This window comes from Podarcis filfolensis (assembly GCF_964270895.1).
Source record: "Podarcis filfolensis genome assembly, chromosome: 2".
Taxonomy (NCBI): Eukaryota; Metazoa; Chordata; class Lepidosauria; order Squamata; family Lacertidae; genus Podarcis; species Podarcis filfolensis.
The window spans coordinates 17,330,426-17,353,440 of NC_139605.1; the positions used below are offsets into that span (position 1 = coordinate 17,330,426).

The 23,015-nt window shown below is 43.9% G+C and overlaps 3 protein-coding genes across 3 annotated transcripts; 2 read left to right on the forward strand and 1 right to left on the reverse strand.

The window, feature by feature from the left end:
• Positions 1-749: 749 nt before the first annotated feature.
• On the forward strand, positions 750-4,424 carry LOC310758199 (olfactory receptor 2B2-like; the record flags this gene model as incomplete). Its single annotated transcript, XM_083604127.1, has 2 exons — positions 750-785; positions 3,843-4,424. The coding sequence occupies 2 exons, from the start codon at positions 750-752 to the stop codon at positions 4,422-4,424; spliced, it is 618 nt and encodes a 205-aa protein (XP_083460253.1).
• A 4,539-nt stretch (positions 4,425-8,963) lies between these two features.
• Positions 8,964-13,838, forward strand: LOC310757112 (olfactory receptor 2G3-like). The gene is made up of 2 exons (XM_083602304.1): positions 8,964-9,359; positions 12,844-13,838. Exons 1-2 carry the CDS (start codon positions 9,330-9,332, stop codon positions 13,789-13,791), a joined length of 978 nt encoding a protein of 325 aa, XP_083458430.1. The 5' UTR covers positions 8,964-9,329; the 3' UTR covers positions 13,792-13,838.
• A 6,219-nt stretch (positions 13,839-20,057) lies between these two features.
• Positions 20,058-21,377, reverse strand: LOC310757130 (olfactory receptor 2G3-like). Its single transcript, XM_083602327.1, has 2 exons — positions 21,116-21,377; positions 20,058-21,078 (listed from the first exon to the last, which is right to left on the reverse strand). Exon 2 carries the CDS (start codon positions 21,076-21,078, stop codon positions 20,134-20,136), a length of 945 nt encoding a protein of 314 aa, XP_083458453.1. The 5' UTR covers positions 21,116-21,377; the 3' UTR covers positions 20,058-20,133.
• Between the last annotated feature and the right edge of the window lie 1,638 nt (positions 21,378-23,015).

Below are 23,015 nucleotides of genomic sequence, written 5' to 3' on the forward strand. Positions count from 1 at the left end.
TAGCGTGTTATTGCTGTACAGATACAGCAGGACAAAAATAATCTGGAAAAGCTGTGGTATAAAAAGTTACAGGGTTTCAGCAGCATGTTACAGGTTGTGCACTGCTTGGAAATGAAATAGTATGACTATCCGAAAGCTTCTGCAGGCGCAAACTGTATTAAAAGTGGGGTTGGGTATGACCGCTCAGAGAGCACCATGAGGGCAAATCAGAACAAATATGCATTAAAGAGTGCTTCTGGGGAGGCAGATGCAAAGGCCTGTTGGCACAAAATTTTGCAAAACCACAAGGACTAGAAACCTCCGGTAGGAGTAAATAAAGCAAATTACAGTACTCACCTCTGCATGAAGGAAAAGGCTGCTTCCCATAGATCGAAAGACATAAACTAAACGCCACTTAATCTCAGCTCTCCTTTTCATCTCACGTATATTGGTACTCTAGTACAAAGTTTTTCTTCTTTTGCTGGGTCGGCCCCTTCCTAACCTCACTTCTGTCTTCGTAACAATCGCCTTCCCTTCTTCCAGTTTTTCTCTCGTGTGATGACGAAGGATACGATTTTTGCTTCTATTCCAGGGATGATTCCGTTGCTCTGGTATTTGTCCTGCTACTTGTAGGAGACCAGAGCAGTCAGCTTGTCTTGGGACTTTGCTCCCATCAACAGATGCACTCTGGATAGGCTTTTAGGGTCCAGAAGCTATGGCCAGAGATCACAGGCTGTGGCAGAAGTTGGCTTGAGGGAGAGGCTGGCAGCATGGAAGGAGAAAGTCAAGCAAAGAGAAGCAGACAGGTGTGGAGAGGTACAAAGAGGCAGGCAGGCAGGCATACAGAAAGAGGGGTGATAGATGTGGAATGTGAAGAAAGGAAATGCTATGTTCCTAGGAAAGAGTCCAAGGATTATAGACTATAATGAATTAAATGTCAAGAAAGGAGTTGAATGCAGTTAGAAGTTAGGTGGGAGGAAGCATCCATTCTTTGTGTGTGTGCTTGTGGTGGGAAAGGGAGAGAGTAAGATCAGGAGAATGGAAACAGATACGAATATAGACTATCAGAAAGGTTGGAAAGATAGCTGCAGAGCCTCAGAGATTAAATAAAAGGGAGAAGCTGGATCTTCACTCTCCCCACAACTCCAGCTTGTCTACTTCACCCTAGCATCATTGGTATTCTGGCTGAGAATAGCACCCCAACTACATGTACCTAGAGACCTCCCACAGCTTAAGCCTACTTCTTGCAGGGCATCGGAGGGGAAGGGAGCTGGCTTTATGGGGATCTTACTAAAGAAAGGACTGTTGTTGCTGCGTCTCCAGAATTTAATGGACAATGCAAGGAAGTTTCCTGCACATCACGGAGCCTCAGGGAATCAAACTTCAAGCCGAACAATTAGAGGCCGGCTCCCCATTAAGACATGCAGTCCCAAAGGCCAGCTGCCACTCGCATGACATCCTCAGGGAAGGCGACTTTCGTCAGAGTTCTTTCGTCATTTGCAGAACTTCAAACTGCTATAATTGTGCCCAAGTTGTAGGACTTGTGTTGCAAGTTCGGCAAAGTTATTAACTGTTAGTTTATTGATTCTTCATTTGGACCCTTTATGTTCTTCTTCCTTGATGCTGCTTTTTGGTTTGGTGACTACTGGTGGCAATCCAGCCAGATGGGCAGGGTAGAAATAATAATAATAATAATAATAATAATAATAATAATAATAATAATAATGTTTTCTGTTATTTTTAATGCTTTTTTCATAGTTCATAAGGTGCCTTGAGCTGCTGCTTTTGGGAAGGGGAAAGTGGATCCGATTTGTTGCTGTGGTCTATACAGTAGATTACTAATTTTTAAAAATGCTGTCTGATTCTGTAGGAAACTGTAGCTTTGTGAGGAGAACAGGGGTCTTCTAATAACTTTCAACACCATAAACTTAGGGTTGCCATACGTCCGAAATTTCCTGGACACAGTCAGTATTCAGCCCTTGTAAACAGCATCTGGGCAGAAAATCACTGAAATGTCTGGGAAAATCTGGATGTGCGGCAGCCCATGTTGGTAGTGTAGATTTTGGCAATTTTCATTTTTTTAAAGATTTGGCAAAAAAGGGGTGTGTGTTGAAATATGGCAACCCTACTTAAGCTGCAGCGCCCAGCATTCTTTGGGGAAGCCAGGGCTGTTTAAAGTGGTATTAAAGGTAAAGGGACCCCTGACTGTTAGGTCCAGTCACGGACGACTCTGGGGTTGTGACGCTCATCGGGCTTTATTGGCCAAGAGAGCCGGTGTACAGCTTCCAGGTCATGTGGCCAGCATAACTAAGCCACTTCTGGCGAACCAGAGCAGGGCACGGAAACACCGTTTACCTTCCCGCCAGAGCAGTACCTATTTATCTACTTGCACTTTGACGGGCTTTCGAACTGCTAGGTTGGCAGGAGCAGGGACCGAGCAACAGGAGCTCACCCTGTTGTGGGGATTCGAACCACCAACCTTCTGATCTGCAAGCTGTAGGCTCTGTTGTATAGACCACAGTGCCATCCGCTGTGGTATTATAGTGGTTTAAATGTGTGGTGTGTGAAATATACTCAGAGTCGTGTGGGAATTTCATGCTCTTTATTTAGCTCATAGTAGTAGCAATGAATGAAACTGTCCCCAAAATGTCTAGCTATATATACATTATTTACACAATGGGCCCTGCCTGATTGGCTAATTCCGGGCTGCTTCTGTAGGCCAATCAGGTTGCGGATTCACCTCCTCCAGAAGCCTGATTGGCTGTGCCTGCAGGATTTGCTTAATTCCAATCCCCGCCCCCTTAAACTTTGCTGAGAGAAGGGCGTGTGAGAGCTGGGTGCTTTACCTCATAGAGCGCTTTGCTTTCCTCCCTCCCTGGATCCTCCGCCTCCCCCCACCCCCATTTACCGCTGCATTTTGCTTCCTCCTGAGTTAAATTTCTACGCTTTACTCCCCCACCCCTTATTTTATTTTATTTTATTTTTACTTTTTTTTGGCGTTTGGTTACCCAGCCTTTTGGCGTCCGCCACCTTTTGCCTCCCCTACCTCCCAGCCTTTACTCTCGTGTGGGACAAAACAGGGGTTCTTTTCCCTTTCCCTTGTGCTAGCTGTATCGCAACAGCGGCAGAAGCTTTAAATCTATAAGGAAGATGAAATATACTCGGAGTCGAGTGTGAATTTCATGCTCTTTATTCAGCTCGTAGTAGCAATGAATGAAACTTTCCCCAAAACGTCTAGCTATATATACATTATTTACACAATGGGCCCTGCGTGATTGGCTAATTCCGGGCTACTCCTGTTGGCCAATCAGGTTGCGGATTCACTTCATCCAGGAGCCTGATTGGGTGCCCCTGCAGGCCAATCAGGTCGCTGAATCACTTCCACCTGGAGCTGGATTGGGTGGCTCCTGTGGACCAATTTGACTACTGCATTTTGGATCCTATTGTTCTGGGATTCAGCTCAGTACATAACAGAAGAGGAGCGTGTAGGCAGTGGGTGTATAACAAGGGCCTTTCCTTCATTGAAACAAAATAAAAAAATTTCCTTCCAGTAGCACCTTAGAGACCAACTAAGTCAGTTATTGGTACGAGCTTTCATGTGCATGCACACTTCTTCAGATACACTGAAACAGAAGTCACCAGACCCTCATATATAGTAGAGGGTGAGGATGGGTATTACTCAGAAGGGTGGTGGGAATGGGTGATTGGCTGATAGGTGTGGTAAACCTGTTGACGGCTGTTAATGACTGCAATGGTCTTACAGGAAAAAGCAAGGGGTGAGATGACTAAAAATAGCTTTGTCATGTATAATGAGATAAGAATCCAATGTCTCTATTCAGACCAGGTCTCTCCATGGTTTTAAGCTGGTGAGCTTCTGGAAGAAAAACAAGTCCATCTCCTATGGTGGCTGTGTGGCTGAGTTGTACATCTCCCTTGCTCTGGGCTCCACAGAATGTGTTCTTTTGCCTGTCATGGCCTATGACCGATATGTTGCAGTCTGCCATCCGCTGCGCTACACCACCATTATGAGCCGCTCTGTATCTTTCAAAATGGCTGCCTTTGCCTGGCTTTGTGGCTTCAGTAATTCACTAGTGCAGACAGTGTTGACTGTTCAGCTTCCACGGTGTGGACATAACCGAATAGACACTTTTTTCTGTGAGGCGCCAGCCTTAATCAAATTGGCCTGTGTTGACACCACGCTCAATGAGGCTGAGCTCCTTTCTTCCAGTGTGGTTTATCTTCTTTTACCACTGAGTGTCATTATAACCTCTTACAGCTATATAACAGCTGCTGTGTTGAGGATCCGCTCAGCCAAAGGCAGGCAGAAGGCCTTCAGCACCTGTGCTTCCCACTTGATTGTGGTGTCGCTCTTTTACGGGTCGGCCATTTGCAGTTACGTCCAGCCTCTATCCAGCTACTCCATGGAGAATGGCAAGATGATGTAGCTCTTTTATACATTTGGTACCACTACCCTCAATCCACTGATCTACACTCTGAGGAACAAAGATGTTATGTGCTGAAGTTCTCACCCTGGACCAGAAGGGGGATACTGTAGATAGTTTTCACTCAGGTCCGCATATGCAAATAAGGAATTGAAAGTGACATTCAGTGATTGGATAGTTACAGAAAGTTGTTACTGTTGCTTTGTAGTTGAGCTCTATATAAGCAGGTTGGCTGAACCCTTCAGCCCAGTTCTGTTCTGGCCTGTGAATAAACAAGATCTGTTTGAAGAATCGCTGTGTTGTCTGATATGTTCACCCACAACTTAACAAAAGACATGCACAAAGCTCTTGGAAGAATAATGAGGAAATCAACAACTTGAGTCGAATGGCTGCCAACTTTTTTAATAAAGGTTTTTTATTTATACTTTTCAAATTGATACATTTCATTAATTTTACAATCCATTTAACATTTCAAAATTTGACTTCCTTCCCCCTCTTTCTGCGGTTCTTTAATTTTTTTCATTTCTGCATATTCAAATTCATTTAATTTGCTCATTTAATTATCTACTGTGAATATATAGTCTTATAAAACTGCAGATTATTACAGTAATCCTGCTAATGTTTTTATCTGTTCACAATTTGTCTGTAATTATTCAATAAACCATTTCCATTCTTTTATAAAGAGTTTGTTATCTTGATTTCTTATTTTTCCAGTAAGTTTCGCCATTTCTGCATATTTCATAAGTTTTTGGGTCCATTCTTCCTTTACTGGGACTTCTACTTCTTTCCATTTTGGCGCAAGTAACATTATTGCTGCTGTAGTAGCATACATAAATTAATTTATATACAATTTTGGTAGTTGTGTCCCTATAATTCCCAAAAGAAATTTTTATAATTTTTTTTTTATAAATGTTATTTTGAACATCATTTTCAATTCATTATATATCATTTTCCAGTAAGCTTTAACCTTACTACAAGACCACCACATATGATAAAAAGAACCTTCTTTCTCTTTATGTTTCCAACATTTGTTTGATTTAGATTTAGATTTTGCCAATTTTCTTGGTGTTAGATACCAACGATATATCATTTTCATATAATTTTCTCTTAAACCATAACACGCTGTAGATTTTACATTCAAATTCCACAATCGTTCCCATGCTTTCATATCTATATTATGACTGATATCTATTGCCCAGTGTATCATTGAAGATTTTATTTGCTCATCCTTTGTCTCCCATTCCAATAATATTTTATACATTTTAGACAACACGTTTATATTACATTCCAGCAGGTCTCTCGCCAGTTGTGATATTTGTTCCCCAAAGCCTCATATCCAAACTTTATTAAACACTTCATTCAAATGATGATATTGTAACCATGTTGTTAATTTCCCAGATAATTCCTTAAATTCTTTTAATTTATACTCTCCTCCCTCTTGTTTTTATAAATTTCTATAAGTTGTCCACCCTTCTGTCATGTTCTTTTTCTTTACTGCTATAGCTTCCAGCTGTGAAAGCCATAATGGTGTTTTTACTTCTAGTAAATTCTTGTAACTATCCCGCACTCTATACAATTTTTTCCTAATTATATGGTTTGTAAATCCTTTATGAACATTCACCTTTTTGTACCATAAATAAGTGTGCCAGCCAAAAATATTATCATGATTTCTAAGTCTTAAAATATGTGAATTCTCTAACGTCATCCATTCCTTCAACCAACAAAGACAGGATGCTTCATAATATAATCTCAGATCCAGCAGTGAAAAACCTCCTCTTTCTTTTAATATTTTATCCTCGGTTTTTTCCCTTGCCAGATATGTTTACAAATATCCTTTTGTCATGCCCAAAAACAATCCATCCTGCCGATCATTGGAATCGATTGAAACAGAAATAACATTCTTGGCAACACGTTCATCTTTATGGTCAACACTCTGCCTAATAATGAAAGATTCATATTTGGAACAGAATGGCTGCCAACTCTAATAATAATGAATTGTCCTTCATTCTATGGTGACTTTCAGTGTTGCTTCTGTTCATTTGTTTTTAATGATTATTTTACAGATGTTTTATTGGTGTTTGGAATATTTCAGTGTTGTAACATTGTAATGTAATAATGACATTATTTTTATAGAAAGGTGAGGTGAAAATGCTGCAAATCAGTGCTCCTGATCGGTGGACCTTGGACCCCAGGGGATCCATGGCACCATTCACACAACAAAGGCTGCCATAGAGATATTAAAAATTTAAAAGTAAGGGTCCATTTGAAAGGCAGAGGGTCCACAGTCCTCAGTGCCGGATTACCAAATAGGCAGTCACCAGCCTATGGGCTCCATGCCCATAGTTTGATCTCCCTTCGAACTAAATCCAGTTCTCTAAATGTGACACCACATGAGGTCTCCTAATAGCTAATTGGAATACCCAGAAATATCCACATGCAATGAAATAAATTTCTCCAACCAACTTTGAAAATTTCTGCATAGCTAGTTAATTCAAAGACTTTTGCTCCCTAAGGAGTTAAGTAGTCTTCTCTTTTCCATCCCTTCCCTGGTGCAAGTCACAGCCTCCAGAGGACGCTGTGCAAGGGAAGGGGAGGCAGGTCCTTTGGGGCTTCCTTGCTCATGACTGAAGGGTAACATGTAGTTTCCCCTTAATTATCGAGCCTGAGTTCTGGCCCTTATGGGGCTTCATGATGGTTCCTCAGAGAGCTGCTGAAGAAGGGGAGAGAGAGCAATTTCCTCCACCTCTCCCATCCTCCTGGATAACATCATAAAATCATTTATCCTGACCCCTGAAGGCCCCTTTTGAGATAGAGAGATCAGACTACTATGGTCATGTATATGTGCCGGTATCAACAGATAGTATGGGACACAATGCTGAGGCAGAAGAGCCAAGGAGCTGGACTGAATTAGCCAAGCCGCTCAGGGTAAAAGTTGCGGAGAGTATTTCTCTTTTGCTACCACGATTTACATTGATCATTATGGAGATATAAGAGAATCTGCATCTCTTTCTCTTTCTCTTTCAGTCTCCTCCTGTCTTTTCCCCCTTGACCCTCTCCCCTTCACAAACTCACACACATACTGTTCTTGCTCTCTGCTTTTTCAAAAAGATTTCTTGTCAGTGTGGTTCAGTGTGTGCTTCTTTTTGCTTGGCTCATCCTCTCTGGGTGTCTCCCCCAGTCGCCATCTTCCCTTCTGCCCCCCTCTAGTCACATAGGAAGGGCCATAGCTCAGTGGTGGAGCATCTGCTTTGCATGCAGAAGGTTCCAGGTTCAAACTTGGACATCTCTTGAACGGGCTTGCGGGCTTGCCTCCAGGTGTAAGAGAATCTGCATTTCTTTCTTTTTCAGTCTCCTCCTGCCCTTTCCCCCTTGACCCTCTCCCCTTCAGATACACATACACACTGCTCTTTCTCTCTGCTTTCTCAAAAAGATTTCTTCTTATTTGATTTCATTCTCTACCTGCTTCAACTATAGAACAGGAAGGTGTAAAGCAACCTTCGCTGGCGTCGTGCCTGACAGGTGGCTGGAATGACAACTGCCATCAACTCCAGTTGACATGATTAATAGTCAGGGGTGTGTGAGGTTTATTCTGAAGCAGCCTTCCCTTTCCTACCACACCACCCCTGCCTGTTGGACTACAACTCCCATCGCCCATCACCATTGGCTAAGGTGTCTGAGGGGTGATGGGAGTAGTAGTCCAACAAAACCCGGCAACTCAAGCACGGAGAATACTGTGTAATACTGAGAGAGCTGGACTAATGCTCTTATTGGCTATAAGGCAATTTCATGACTGCCCAGGCTACCCCTGGTATTTTCCACATAGTACCCTCTTGATGACCTGGACTACGGAGCTGCATCCAGAGTGAGCTCTGTGAGAGTTTCCTTGGCCCAAGGTGGAGCCACTTGCTCCCTCAACACAGACTGTCACAGCAGACCAAGAGTCAGGGGTGAGCTAATTCCAAAAATGAAGGGTGCTAAAAGTTCTAACATGACAGGAATTCAAAAGATATTTTTGTTAAATTAATACAATTTTGTTTTGCTTGATAAGTAAAATGGGTGTAAGATTGCATAGATATCATTACAATTGATTGCCAAGTGCTTGCAGTTATATATTTTATATGATAATATTAAACTTATTTGGTTTTCCAAAAGTAGTTTATGTGCTTCTTCATCAAACGTCGACTTACCAAACTAAATGTTGTCCAGTTACAAAAATAATAGCAGATTTGAATTCCTCACACTCAAGAATACCTTGCAATAATTAAGTTTCACCCCTCAAATGACACGCCCTTCTGAGGTAGTGTGAGGAGTGTCATCTTGAGAAAGGGACCACAAATTACAGGATGGATGGAAGAGAAATGAAGAGAAGAAAAGAGATAAAATATTGCATACACATTTTTCAGAATGAATTTACTTCTCACTGAGACAGAGGTGAGCTAAATCAAAAATAAAGGGTTGCTAAAATGTTGTAAAATAACTTGGGAATTCAAAAGACATTTTGGTTAAATTAATACAATTTTGTTTTGCTTGGTAAGTAAAATGGGTGTAAGATTGCATAGATATCATTCAAATTGATTGCCAAGTAGCTGCAGTTATATATTTTATATGATAAAATTAGTATTATTTGGTTTTCCAAAAGTAGTTTATGTGCTTCTTCATCAAATGTGAACTTAGCAAACTAAACGTTGTCTAGTCACAAAAATAATAGCAGATTTGAATTCCTCACACTCAAAAATACCCCTCACTGAATAAATTGGCAAGAACTAAGTTTCAACCCTAAAATGACACTCCCTAGTGAGGTAGTGCGAGGAGTATCATCTGAGAAAGAAAGTGACAATAAATTATATAATGGATGGATGTGAAATGAAGAGAATAGAGATAAAATATTGAATACATATTTTTCAGTTCATGGGACATGGCAATTTCAACAATATGCTGGTAAGTAATTTTCTTGTCTTGTCCTCAAGTTTCTCTCCCTCACAGCTTTGAGACGTGTGCTCGGAAATGTATATGGGGAAAGTGTATGGAAAGGATATTTCAAGGTGAAGTTGGGAAACAGATTAAGCATATTTATCGCAGATTCCTACTCCCTCCTTAAGTTGATTCTTCTTTTAAATACCGGAGGGGGGGCAAGCAGCTTTTGTCTTTCTGTTACTTGTATTTGCAGCTGATACAATTAGGTTATTCGACTTTTGTGTAGTTTCTCTAAACAAATCTTCCTTATAAGCGAGGTCTCCAACCCTGGATCATTTTATTGTATGCTCTTTGTCTTTATGTATTTTTAACCGCAAGTCTACATTTTTCTGAGATTTGACCACCAGAATAGTACACAGTATTCAAGGTGTGGCTGACCACTGGTTTACATATGAGCATATGGTAGCTGGTACTTTATTTCAATCTAATTATTTTCAACTCTAATTTGCCTTCTTTCTATCACTACAAAATATTATCGTTTTTAGTAAGCATCTCAACCCTTACATATCCTGTTCAGAGCCAAACAACATTTTACCATTTAAAAAAAGGAATTGGCTAACTCCCAGTTTGTGGGTTCCTGTCAGAAGCCACTGTATTTTGTATGAACTAAACTCTTCTGGTATGTTCTAAAGGTAGCACCATCTAGAGCACATTTAAATATTTATTTGTAAATACTGATATGCCACTACAGTGGTACCTCGGGTTAAGAACTTAATTCGTTCTGGAGGTCCGTTCTTAACCTGAAACTGTTCTTAACCTGAGGTACCACTTTAGCTAATGGGGCCTCCTGCTGCTGCTGCGCTGCCGAAGCACGATTTCTGTTCTCATCCTGAAGCACAGTTCTTAACCCGAGGTACTATTTCTGGGTTAGCGGAGTCTGTAAGCCGAAGTGTCTGCAAGCCGAAGCGTCTGTAACCCGAGGTACCACTGTACTCATAAAAATACCAGAGTGGTTTTCCACAGCTCAAAATAAAAACCATACAATAAAAACCGCAGAGCAATCTTAAAATCCAAGATCAGCTATGTATTCTCTTCCATTAGCACTATGCCTCCCATCATTCCCGATCATTTCCCATGCTTTCTGGGAGCTGAAGTCTAGTGTTGGCTGTCCCTGTGCTAGAATAATCTGGAGCAAGAATGTATGCCCATCCACCCTTTTGCTTGTTTCGTGTGTAGAAAGCATGGGTCCAAGTGATTTTCCACTTGTCCCATGCTTTCTAGGCAGAGGTTTTGCCTTTGCCCTGCTACTTCCCCCAGAAAGCCCACACTTTAGTGCTAAATCAGAGCACCCTAGTCTTCTGACTGTAACCTGGTTTAACTCCTTTTAATCTTGAATATTAGATTACCCTTGGCCCTCCAGACATAGCTGTACTACAACTCCCAGCTTCTCATGCTTTTGGCGATGCTTGCCAGGGCCGAGAAGCGTTGTAGTTCAGGAACATCAGGCGGGTTCCCCATCCCTGCGTTAAGCCATGTAAAAATTAGAAGGTTTTCTCATTGTACACATGGTACATGGGTGATCTCAGCCATACCAAGATGCCACTATTGCTTTTGTGCCAACTGTATCCCAGCTCCATTTTGAGTAGGTATTTTCCTATTTTTGTTTCTTCCTTTTCTAGATAACGTACAGGGAAGCATTGTGGGAAGAAGGCAATAAGAGCTATGAAGGAGAATTAATCTTACTGGGAGTGGCTGACCACCCACACTTGAAGACGTTGCTCTTTGCAATTCTCCTGCCCTGCTACACAATGACCTTGCTGGGCAACACATCCATCATTGTGGTGTCGCGGCTGGACCCCCATCTCCACACCCCCATGTATTTCTTTCTCACCAATCTCTCCTTCCTTGATCTTTGCTTCACCACCAGTGTGGGTCTGCAGATGTTGGTGAACTTCTGGAGGAAAAGCAAGACCATCAGTTATAGTGCCTGTGTGGCCCAGCTCTACATCTTTCTTGTGTTGGGCTCCACAGAATGTATTCTTTTGGCTGTCATGGCCTGTGACCGCTATGCTGCCATCTGCCCCCCGCTGCGCTACACTACCATTATGAACCACTCCCTGTGCTCCAAAATGGCTGCTTTTGCCTGGATTAGTGGGCTGACATTGTCTTGAATAGCAGTACATCACCACAAGTGGGGTGAACTGCGTCATGTGCATAGCAAGGAGACAAAAAGCCGAGGGGGAGAAAAACCAAATGTGGATCAGTTCCTAGTGAATTTTGTGGCTGTATGACGATGTGAAGGGACGTGGGTGGCACTGTGGGTTAAACCACAGAGCCTAGGACTTGCCAATCAGAAGGTTGGCGGTTTGAATCCCCGCGACGGGGTGAGCTCCCGTTGCTCGGTCCCTGCTCCTGCCAACCTAGCAGTTCGAAAGCATGTCAAAGTGCAAGTAGATAAATAGGTACCGTTCTGGCAGGAAGGTAAACGGCGTTTCCGTGCGCTGCTCTGGTCCCCCAGAAGCGGCTTAGTCATGCTGACCACATGACCCTCGGCCAATAAGGTGAGATGAGTGCCATAACCCCTGAGTCGTCTGCGACTGGACCTAATGGTCAGGGGTCCCTTTACCTTTACCTTTATGATGCTGTGAAGCCAGATCCCTCCTGGGATTAAAACTAGTTGTCTAAATGTGACACCACACGAGGTGTCAAAATAGCAAATTGGAGTACTCAAAATATCAATATGCCATGAAATAAATTTATCCGACCAACTTGGAAAGTTCCCATATAGCTAGTTGATTCAAAGACTTTTGCTCCCTAAGGAGTTAAGTAGTATTTTTCTTTCCAGGCCTTCCCTCGTGCAAGTCACAGCCTCCAGAGGACATTGCGCAAGCGAGGAGAAGGAGAGTCCTTTGAGGCTTCTTTGCTCATAGCTGCAGCGTAAAGTATTCCCCTAATTATTGGGTCTGAGTTCTGTTCCTTCTGCGGCTCCATGTTGGTTCTTTAGGGAGCTGCTGAAGATGCAGGTGGGGAGGATAGCAATTTCCTCCTGCACCTCCCTGCTGGATAACATCATAAAATCTGACAGTAATTTGGTTTAAATTTTGTTTTTTTAAAAAAAAATACTAATTACCTTTGGCCCTCCAGATGTTGATGAACTACAACTCCCATCTTCCCAAGGCTTTTGGCCATGCTTGTTCGGGCTGAACAGAACTGTGCTTCAGCAACATCTGGAGGGCTGAATGTTAAGTCATGTAAATATGAGAAGGTTTTCTTGTACACATGGTACCTGGTTCATATTCATACTGCATTGATTCAGAAGCAGATTGGGTAGAGATTACACTTAACTGGAGCTTGGACTTCGAGAACGGGGACGAGTCTCATGTCCAAGAATGAGAATCACTGGGTGATCACAGTCTTGCAACCATGCCACTATTGCTTTTGTGCCAACTGTTTATCCCAGCTCCATTTTGAGTAGGTATTTTCCTATTTTTGTTTCTTCCTTTTCTAGATAATGTACAGGGAAGGATTGTGGGAAGAAGGTAATCAGAGCTACCAAGGAGAATTCATCTTACTGGGAGTGGCTGACCGCCCACGCTTGGAGATGTTTCTCTTTGCCATTATCCTGACCTGCTACATGATGACCCTGTTGGGAAACACAACCATCATTGTGGTGTCACGACTGGACCCCCAGCTCCACACCCCTATGTATTTCTTCCTCAGCAACCTCTCCTTCCTTGATCTTTGCTTCACCACCAGCCTCGGACCACAGATGCTGGTGAGCTTGTGGAAGAAAAAGAAGTCTATCTCCTATGGTGGCTGTGTGGCTGAATTGCACATCTCCCTTGCTCTGGGCTCTACAGAATGCGTTCTTTTGGCTGTCATGGCCTATGACAGATATGCTGCAGTCTGCCATCCACTGCACTACACTACCATTATGAGCCACTCTTTATGTTTCAAAATGGCTGCCATCGCATGGCTTTTTGGCTTCAGCAATTCATTAGTGCACACAGTGATGACTCTTCGGCTCCCACGGTGTGGAGAGAACCGAATAGACCATTTTTTCTGTGAGGTGCCAGCCTTAATCAAACTGGCCTGTGTCGACACCTCCTTCAACGAGGCTTTACTTGTTGCTTTTAGCGCAGTGTTCCTTATAGTACCACTAGGCCTCATTATGGTCTCTTATAGCTATATTGTGGTTGCTGTGTTGAGGATCCGCTCAGCAGAGAGCAGGCAGAAGGCCTTCAACACCTGTGCTTCCCACTTGATCGTGGTGTCGCTCTTTTATGGGACGGCCATCTTCAGCTATGTCCAGCCCGCGTCCAACTACTCCCGCGATCAGGGCAAGATGGTTTCCCTTTTCTATACATTTGTTGTCACCATGCTCAATCCCCTAATCTATACCCTGAGGAACAAAGAGGTGCACAAAGCTCTAAGAAGACTGACGAAGAGAACTTAAGACCAATGTCTCCCAACTCCATGCAGAGGCTCTGTGGTTATATTTTAATAAAAATAAATAAAACATCACTGATCACTTATATGGCAACCAGAGCTTCTTTTTTATGTTGGATTGCCTGCACTTGATTGTGGTGTCACTCTTTTATGGGATGGGCATTTTCAGTGACCCCCACCTCCACCCAGCTACTCCAGCTAATTCCAACAATAAATGTGAATACCTCAACCACTTGATATCCATATTTAACTTTTTCTGGGCCTTCGCCTCCATTGGTGAAAGCCATCTGGGTGTCTTCCTTTCTAAGAGATCATTATATTTTATCCATACGTTGTACAGAGATTTCCTAATTACATGATTTTTGAAAGCATTATGGGCCTTTACTTTATCATACCATAGATATGCATGCCATCCAAACAAATTATCGAATCCCTCTAAATCTAAAACATCAGTGTCTTCTAGTTGTATCCATTCTTTAATCCAGCAAAAAGCAGCTGCCTCAAAATAGATTTTCAAATCTGGCAGGGAGAATCCCCCTCTTTCTTTATAATCCCTAAGTAATTTATATTTAATTCTGGGTTTCCCCCCCTGCCAGAGAAATCTAGATAAAGCTTTCTGCCATTCTTTAAAGCATTTCACATTATGATTGGGAGGGCTTGAAACAAACAAAAAAAACCACCTTTGGCAATACATTCATCTTAACCACTGAAATCCGGCCCATTAATGACAGTTTTAAATTTGACCATATCGCTAGGTCTCTCTTAATTTCATTCCATAGTTTCTCATAGTTCTCTTTATATAAGTTCAAGTTTTTCCGAGACAGATTCACACCCAAATACTTGACTTTTTTCACAAAATCTAGGCCCGTCTTTTCTTGTAATAGTTTTATTTCATCATGTAAAGGGAATTGGGGTTGCTCGTGCGTAAGGGGGCTGCTGCTCTAGGCAACGTTGTCTGGCTAAACCTTTCCCTGGCTGGACAGCCCTTTCTCCGTGGCTGTGTCAGTCACTGGCAGAATCCGTCAGTGGGCGTTTCCTGAACTTCTTCCAACATAAAAGCTCTTTGACGCCAAGTCTCCGCCTAGCCTCCCTGCGCGGAAGTCTTCTGCGCAGAGTGGGCGTGGCCAGCGGAGGTCCTGGGCTCTCCCCGCTGGTCTCTGTGGAAGAGTCTTGGAGCCATCTCTCCAAAGTCCTTCCCTGCTCCCCTTTCTTCCTGGTGTCACGCCGATTTCCTTCCCCAAAGGAAGTGTTCTCTCTCTCCCTGCTGGTCCCTTCTCCTGCATCGTTGGGGAGCCTTACCTCCACTCTTGGCTCTGATGGCAGTTCCCTGACACATCATTATCCAGATTTTTCTCTAATACTTTGGTTTTACTCTTATTTAACTTAAATCCCGCTACCTGCCTGAATTCCTGTATCAACTCCAGTGCTTTCACTGCACTGGAGTCTGGATCCTGTAATGTCAGTACTAAATTGTCAGCAAAGGCTTTTAATTTATATTGTTTGGATTCTACTTTAATACCTTTAATTTGTTCATCTTTTCTAATCATACTTAGCAAGACCTCTAGGACCGAAATAAACAGGAGAGGGGAAAGTGGGCACCCTTGCCTGGTTCCCTTCTCAATTCTAGTTTCCTCCGTTACCACATTATTTACAATAATTTTAGCTTTTTGTTCATGATAGATTGCATTGATACCATTTAAAAAGTTATGTCCCATCCCCAATCTGCTTCTGAATCTATGCAGTATGAATATGAACCAGGAACCATGTGTACAAGAAAACCTTCTCATGTTTACATGTGTCAGGGAATCAGGAGCAGGAGCACTGGGGAGAGAGGATTGGGAGAGCGAAGGGGAAGAATCCGAGGGCAGCGTAGGGGAGTATGACAGTGGCCCGAGAGATTCCATGAGCTTCTCCAGCGAATCAGAAGATTCCCAGAAGGGGGCGCCGATGGTCAGGGCAAGGGGGGTCCCAGGGGGGACGCACCAGAAACAAGGAGCCAGAGGGGAACCCCAAAGCAGCAGTGGAGGATCGGGACCAGTTTCCCCACCAGAGCGTAGTGGGGGGGGAGAGTCACATGTGTCAGGGGCAGTGTCTCCTCCAGAGAGGGAGTCAGGGCTGACCACGCCTCCATCGGAGAGTGGGGGAATGGAGGGGAGGCCAGTTGCAGCTAGCCCCCCCGAAGGGGGAAGCAGTGACAGCAGCAGTGGAACGGTCAGGAGGAAAGCTGCTGGCTGGGCGCGCGCGCCAAGTTCAAATGTGCAGGCGCGCGGAACAGCAGGAGACCCGGATGGGGAACCAGCTCCTAAAGCCCGCCGGAGGGAGGGAGAAGGCTCAGGGGAATCAGCGGGAGAAGAGGCTAGAAAGGGCGGAACCCCGGCGGGCAGGCGGACCCAGAGGAGGAAGGAGCAGCGGAGAAGGTGGAGCAAGGCTAGAATCTTAAATTGGTGTCAAGGGGGAGGAGACTCAGACGGAGCATCAGCGGTCTGACACTTGAGACGTAGAGCTGCGCGCTGCGGCTCTGGAAGTGAAACTGAACTTCAGGGGGGGCCACTAGGTGGCGCATCGGAAGATGGCTGACAATAACATCTCTCCGACCCACACGAGGTAATTTGGAGGCTATGATGGGGGTAATTAGCCTCCTCAACCCCCCCAGGATTATGGGGGGGACGGCCCTTGCCTGCTGTGCCCTATACCACCCCCGAATTTGTGGGGGTGGGGGCACTAGGCACAAAGCCCTCCTGTGGGACTCCGGCACTCCTGGACGCCGTCCCTGATCCGCGCCTCTAGTTTGCAAGAATCTTCAAAAGAAACAATTTGGACGAGATAAATTGCACATATTTCAAGGAAAAAGGGGGAGTAAAGACTGCTGACAGAAGAGATCTCTGATAACAAGGCAAGAACAAAATATGAGAAGATACGTCAAGATACGGTATTGCAAATGACTGAGGGGGGAGGGGGAAAAAACTTTCCTTTCCTCTTTATGTGATTAACAAGAATCCCCTCCCCTAATGAGTTAGAACTTTAAGGACTTAAGCTGTGATTTAAGGCTGTGTGGAGATAAACTTTCGAACCAAAGCAATGTTTCAAGACGAAGCTGGAAAGTTAAGAGTTTTGGAATGACGCAGTTAAAAATGCCGTCGCCATCTTGGGAGGCATTGTTGGAGCTCTTGGGTCTGGGAGGAGAAAGAGAGAAATAGAGCTGTTTACATATCGTGGATTAATTTCTCTGTGGGACTTAAGAGCGAAAAATGCCTGATTTATGATGGAAAGAGTGATGTTATCTACGAAGGAGATATATGGAAACCATCTGGACTTAGATTGGAAGAACGGGAAATTCACACAGGATTATTATATTTGCTTATCGGCTTAAGGAGACTAACAGAAGAGATCGTAAAAGAAAAAGAGAAATTATATGAACAAGATATGATGTGGAAACACCAAGATAAGACTGGATAGAATTATGAGCTTTGTCTGGACTGATTGGGACTGATTTGGACACTGACGCAGTAATAAGAAGATGATTTGAATCCCCCTTTGGATCTTGAAGTATGGGTTCCCCCAACAAAATTTAAAAATTTGGCTTTGTAATTTGGAATTTATGTGATGTGATTTAATTTGATGTGATTGGCCAGTTAATAAAATTTATTTTTTTTAAAAAAAAAAGGAAGTGAAACTGAACTTCAATAAAGACTTTTATACTTAACAACGAAGCAGCGTTGGTCCTTTGTGAGCTGGGACCAAGGGTAGCTCTGACAACATGACTTAACATTGAGCCCTCCAGATGTTGCTGAAGCACAATTCTGTTCAGCCCCAGCAAGCATGGCCAAATACTGGGATGATGGGAGTTGTAGTTCACCAACATCTGGAGGGCCAAAGGTAATCTAGTATTTTTTAAAAAAAAAAAACAACAACATTTAAACCAAATTACTGTCAGATTTTATGATGTTATCCAGTGGGGAGGTGGTGGAGCAAGTTGCTATCCTCCCCAGCCGCATCTTCAGCAGCTCCCTGAAGAACCATCATGGAGCCGCAGATGGAACAGAACTCAGACTCAATAATTAGGGGAAAATTTTACGTTGCAGCCATGAGCAAAGAAGCCTCAAAGACTCTCCTCCTCCTCGCTTGCGCAATGTCATTTGGAGTCTGTGACTTGCATGAGGGAAGACCTGGAAAGAAAAATACTACTTAACTCCTTAGGGAGCAAAAGTCTTTGAATCAACTAGCTATATAGAAACTGTTGGTCGGATAAATTTATTTCATTGCATATTGATATTTCTCAGTACTCCAATTTGCTCTTTGGACACCTCGTGGTGGTGTCACATTTAGAGAACTAATTTTAGTCCAAGGGGGGGGATCTGGGTTCACATCATCATACAGCCACAAAATTCACTAGGAATTGATCTACATTTGGTTTTTCTCCCACTTGGGTTTTGTTTCTTTGCTATGCATACGACACAGTTCACCCCCCTTGTGGTGATGTACTGATATTCAAGGCCCTGTCAGTGATATTCAGCAACATGTTTTTGACACCATCACTGTGTATTAGTGGCAGTGCTTTTTCCCTCCTAAAAAACTGTTTAGGGGTGCTCTCATTTTCCTACTCATATTGAAATACTGCCCCTCAATGAGGCCAAACTTAGATTGACAAAATGTTTAGGAGTATGCGTACCCCTGCGCCCCCCGAGGAAAAAAGCACTGATTAGTGGTAGCATAAAGAATTTGCTTCAGGTTGTTCTGTGATGCTTCCTCAGTGTTACCACATAACTGCTGGGGCTATAGCATAACAGATGTGGGAGAAACCCCTTACACCAAACATTTGTGGTATAGAATATTTCAACAGGAAGTTTGCAATGAATGGAAATGCAGCAGTGTGACTGCCCCCCAAATTCTGCAGGTGCAATCAGCATCGTTTGGGCAGCCAGATGGACAGGGTACATATAAAATTGTTGTTGTTGTTGGATTGTATGTGACCACCCCAAAAGCATCCTGAGCACAAAGAGCTATGAATGTGTGTTAAAAAGGACAGCTGCAGGGGCCCTTAATTTGACTTTCCAATCCAAGATCTTTTGGCTTAGCTGTCTGCCAGTTCTACACACACACACACACACCATACCAACACACTACTTTTCTGTTTAATGCATTTTACGGCTGCTGATTGTCATTGTGTCATGTGAACCAGCCATTTGATATTATTGCTACTTTGGTGGGGGTGACTTCCATTCTGCAGAACCAGTTTGACACTGTTTTCCCTACCTTCCTTCCCCTCCCGTCTTTGGCCTTACAGTACATCTGTAGGAAGGACATTTTATCCTCCATTTTATTCCCATCAACCCAACGGTCGTATTAATGGCAGTCTTTTTAATCTTTATCTTTTTAAAAAGGATATTAGTTCTCAATGCACACCTCCAAATGTAACTTCTAGGGATGAAGGAGAACGTACCTAATAGGCACCAGCAGTTACCATTCAACCTTAAAATGAATGCACCTGAACTCTGAAGGTGAAAGTAGACATTACAATATACATGGCATTCAGGCTTTAAATATCAGTTGCCAGGAACCGCAACTGGAGAGGGTGGTTGTTGTGCTCTCCTTGAGCTTATCCACTTTTAGCTTTCCTCCACACTTTCCAGACATGGTCCATGCTTTAAATCTGCACCTGAATGACCTTTTGCTTTAAAGAGTGTTTTCTGTGGTGAATGCACTGGAGCAAAATGGGGAGGGGCACTAAAACACAAAGTTTTAAAACAAGGACATGTGCCTGGAAAGAACGGGGCAAGCCCATTGTACCTCAGGATATAAATTAGTGCATTAAGCGTGGTGACAACAAATGTATAGAAAAAGGAAACCATCTTGCCTGGTCACAAGAATAGTTGGACCGGGGGCTGAAGGTAACTGAAAATGGCCACCCCATAAAACAGCAACACCACAATCAAGTGGGAGGTACAGGTGTTTACTGCCCTCAGCTGAGTGAATCTAACACAGCATCATAGTGTAGCTATGAAATCCATAATGAGGCCTAGGGGTGCTACAAGGAATACCACACTGGAAGCAAAGAGCACCACCACATTCAGTGAGGTGTCACAACAGGCCTATTTGACTGAGGCTGGCACCCAGGGCCAGCCCTATCATGGGGCAAAGTAGGTAACTGCCTAGGCCACAGACCTCAGAGGGGTGCAGTACAGACTGCAGTGTCCAGCCTGATTCATTGGCATATCTGGCAGTCAATTCAAAATTAAAAAGAAGCTCTGTTTAAGACAAAAAGTGCCACATAAGTGATCAGTGAGGTTTTATTTATTTTTTATTAAAATATAACCACACAGTCTCTGAACGGAGTTGGGAGACATTAGTCTTAAGTTTTCTTCATCAGTCTTCTTAGAGCTTTGTGTACCTCTTTGTTCCTCAGGGTATAGATTAAGGGATTGAGCATGGTGACAACAAATGTATAGAAAAGGGAAACCATCTTGCCTTGATCACGGGAGTAGTTGGACGGGGGCTGGACATAGCTGAAGGTGGCCGTCCCATAAAAGAGCGACACCACGATCAAGTGGGAAGCACAGGTGTTGAAGGCCTTCTGCCTGCTCTCTGCTGAGCTGATCCTCAACACAGCAACCACAATGTAGCAATAAGAGACCATGATGAGGCCTAGTGGCACTATAAGGAAGACAGCACTAGAAGCAACAAGCAAAGCCTCGTTGAAGGAGGTGTCAACACAGGCCAATTCGATTAAGGCTGGCACCTCACAGAAAAAATTGTCTATTCGGTTCTCTCCACACCGTGGGAGCCGAAGAGTCATCACCGACTCCACCACTGAGGTGCTTAGCCCACTAATCCAGGCGATGGCAGCCATTTTGAAGCATACAGAGTGGCTCATAATGGTAGTGTAACGCAGCGGGTGGCAGACGGCAGCATAGCGGTCGCAGGCCATGACAGCCAAAAGAATACATTCTGTGGAGCCCAGAGCGAGAGAGATGTAGAGCTGGGCCACGCAGGCACCATAACTGATGGTCTTGCTTTTCCTCCAAAAGTTCACCAGCATCTGGGGACCAAGACTGGTAGTGAAGCAAAGATCAAGGAAGGAGAGGTTGCTGAGGAAGAAATACATAGGGGTGTGGAGATGGGGGTCCAGCCGTGACACCACCATGATGGTTGTGTTGCCCAGCAAGGTCATTGTGTAGCAGATCAGGACAAGACCAAAGAGCAACATCTCCAAGTGTGGGCGGTCAGCCACTCCCAGTAAGATGAATTCTTCTTCATGGCTCTGATTATCTCCCCACATTGCTTCCCTGTACAACATCTGGAAAAGAAAAAAAGATAAATAGCAAAATACCTACTCAAAATGGAGCTGGAATAAACTGCTGTCACAAGAGCAATAGTGGCATCTTGGTATGGCTGAGATCACCCATGTACCATGTGTACAATGAGAAAACCTTCTAATTTTTACATGGCCTGATGCAGGGATAGGGTACCTGCACGTAAGGGTTGGGATGCTTACTGAAAATGGTAATGTTTTGTAGTGATCTAAAGAAGGCAAATTTAAAGTTGAGAATAATAAGATTGAACTAAAGTGCCAGCTACCATATGCTCATATGTAAACCAGTGGTCAGCCAGTGGGAGGCCCCATTAGCTAAAGTGGTGCTTCAGGTTAAGAACAGTTTCAGGTTAAGAACGGACCTCTGGAACAAATTAAGTACTTAACCTGAGGTACTGGCCACGTGACCCGGAAGTGTCTTCGGATGGCGCCGGCTCACGGCCTCTAGAGCGAGATGAGCACGCAACTCTAGAGTCGGACACGACTGGCCCGTACGGGCAGGGGTACCTTTACCTTTACCACTGTATACATTTTCAAGCACATGTCTCAAAACTTTGTGGGAGAGAAACTTTAGGAGGAAAAACAAGACAAGAAAATTGCTCACCAGCATATCATGAAAAGTGCCATTCCCCATGAACTGAAAAATGATAACAACAACAACAAAACTTTTATTTGTATCCCGTACTCCCGGGCCAAAACTGGGCTCAGGGCGGCTAATATCACATATATCATTAGTATAAAATCAAACAATAATTAAATTACCCACTAAAAACAAGTGTATTCAATATTATATCTCCATTCTTCTCTTCACATCTATCCTATAATTTATGGTCTCTTTCTCAAGATGACACTCCTCACACTACCTCACTAGCGCATGTCGTTTCAGGGGCTGAAACTTAATTTTTGCAAATTTATTCAGTGAGGGTTATTTCTGAGTGTGAGGAATTCAAATCTGCTGTTATTTTTTGTGACTGGACAACCTTTAGTTTGATGTCGACGTTTGATGAAGAAGCACACAAACTACTTTTGGAAAACCACATAATACTAATTTTATCATATAAAACGGCTTTAGATCCATTTCAGTCCAGTTTCCATCCTGGTTTTGGGACCGAGACAGCTCTGGTTGCCCTAACAGATGATCTCCGTAGACAACTGGATCGAGGCGGGTCAGGACTGCTGATCCTTTTAGATTTGTCAGCAGCCTTTGACATGGTCGATCATGATCTTCTGGACCACCGCCTCGCAGATGTGGGGATACAGGGCATAGCCTGTAACTGGCTGTGCTCTTTTATCTCTGGTCGGGGACAGAGGGTGGCACTAGGGAGGGAAATGTCATCGTGCCATTCCTTGGTGTGCCGCAGGGCGCAATTCTCTCCCCGATGCTTTTTAACATCTTTATGCGCCCCCTTGCCCAGATTATCCGGAGCTTTGGGCTGGGCTGTCACCAATATGCTGATGACACTCAGCTCTATCTGTTAATGGATGGCCACACCGACTCGGCCCCGAACACACACTGAGCAGATGCTTGGAAGCTGTGGCTGGATGGTTTCGTGGGAGCCGATTGAAACTAAATCCTTTGAAGACAGAGGTCCTATGGCTGGGTCGGGATGGCATGGGGATGAGGGCCAACTCCCTTCTCTTGTGGCGGCCCAATTAGTGCCATTGCCTTCCGTTAAGGGTTTGGGTGTAATCCTTGACGCCTCCCTTTCCATGGAGGCGCAAGTTACAGCAACAGCCAAGGCGACATTTTTCCACCTTCGCCGCATCAAGCAGTTGGTCCCTTACCTTTCCCGCCCTGACCTGGCCACAGTGATCCATGCGACGGTCACCTCCAGGCTTGACTACTGTAATTCGCTCTACGCGGGGCTGCCCTTGAAGCTGACGCAGAAACTCCAGAGGGTGCAGAATGCTGCAGTGAGGCT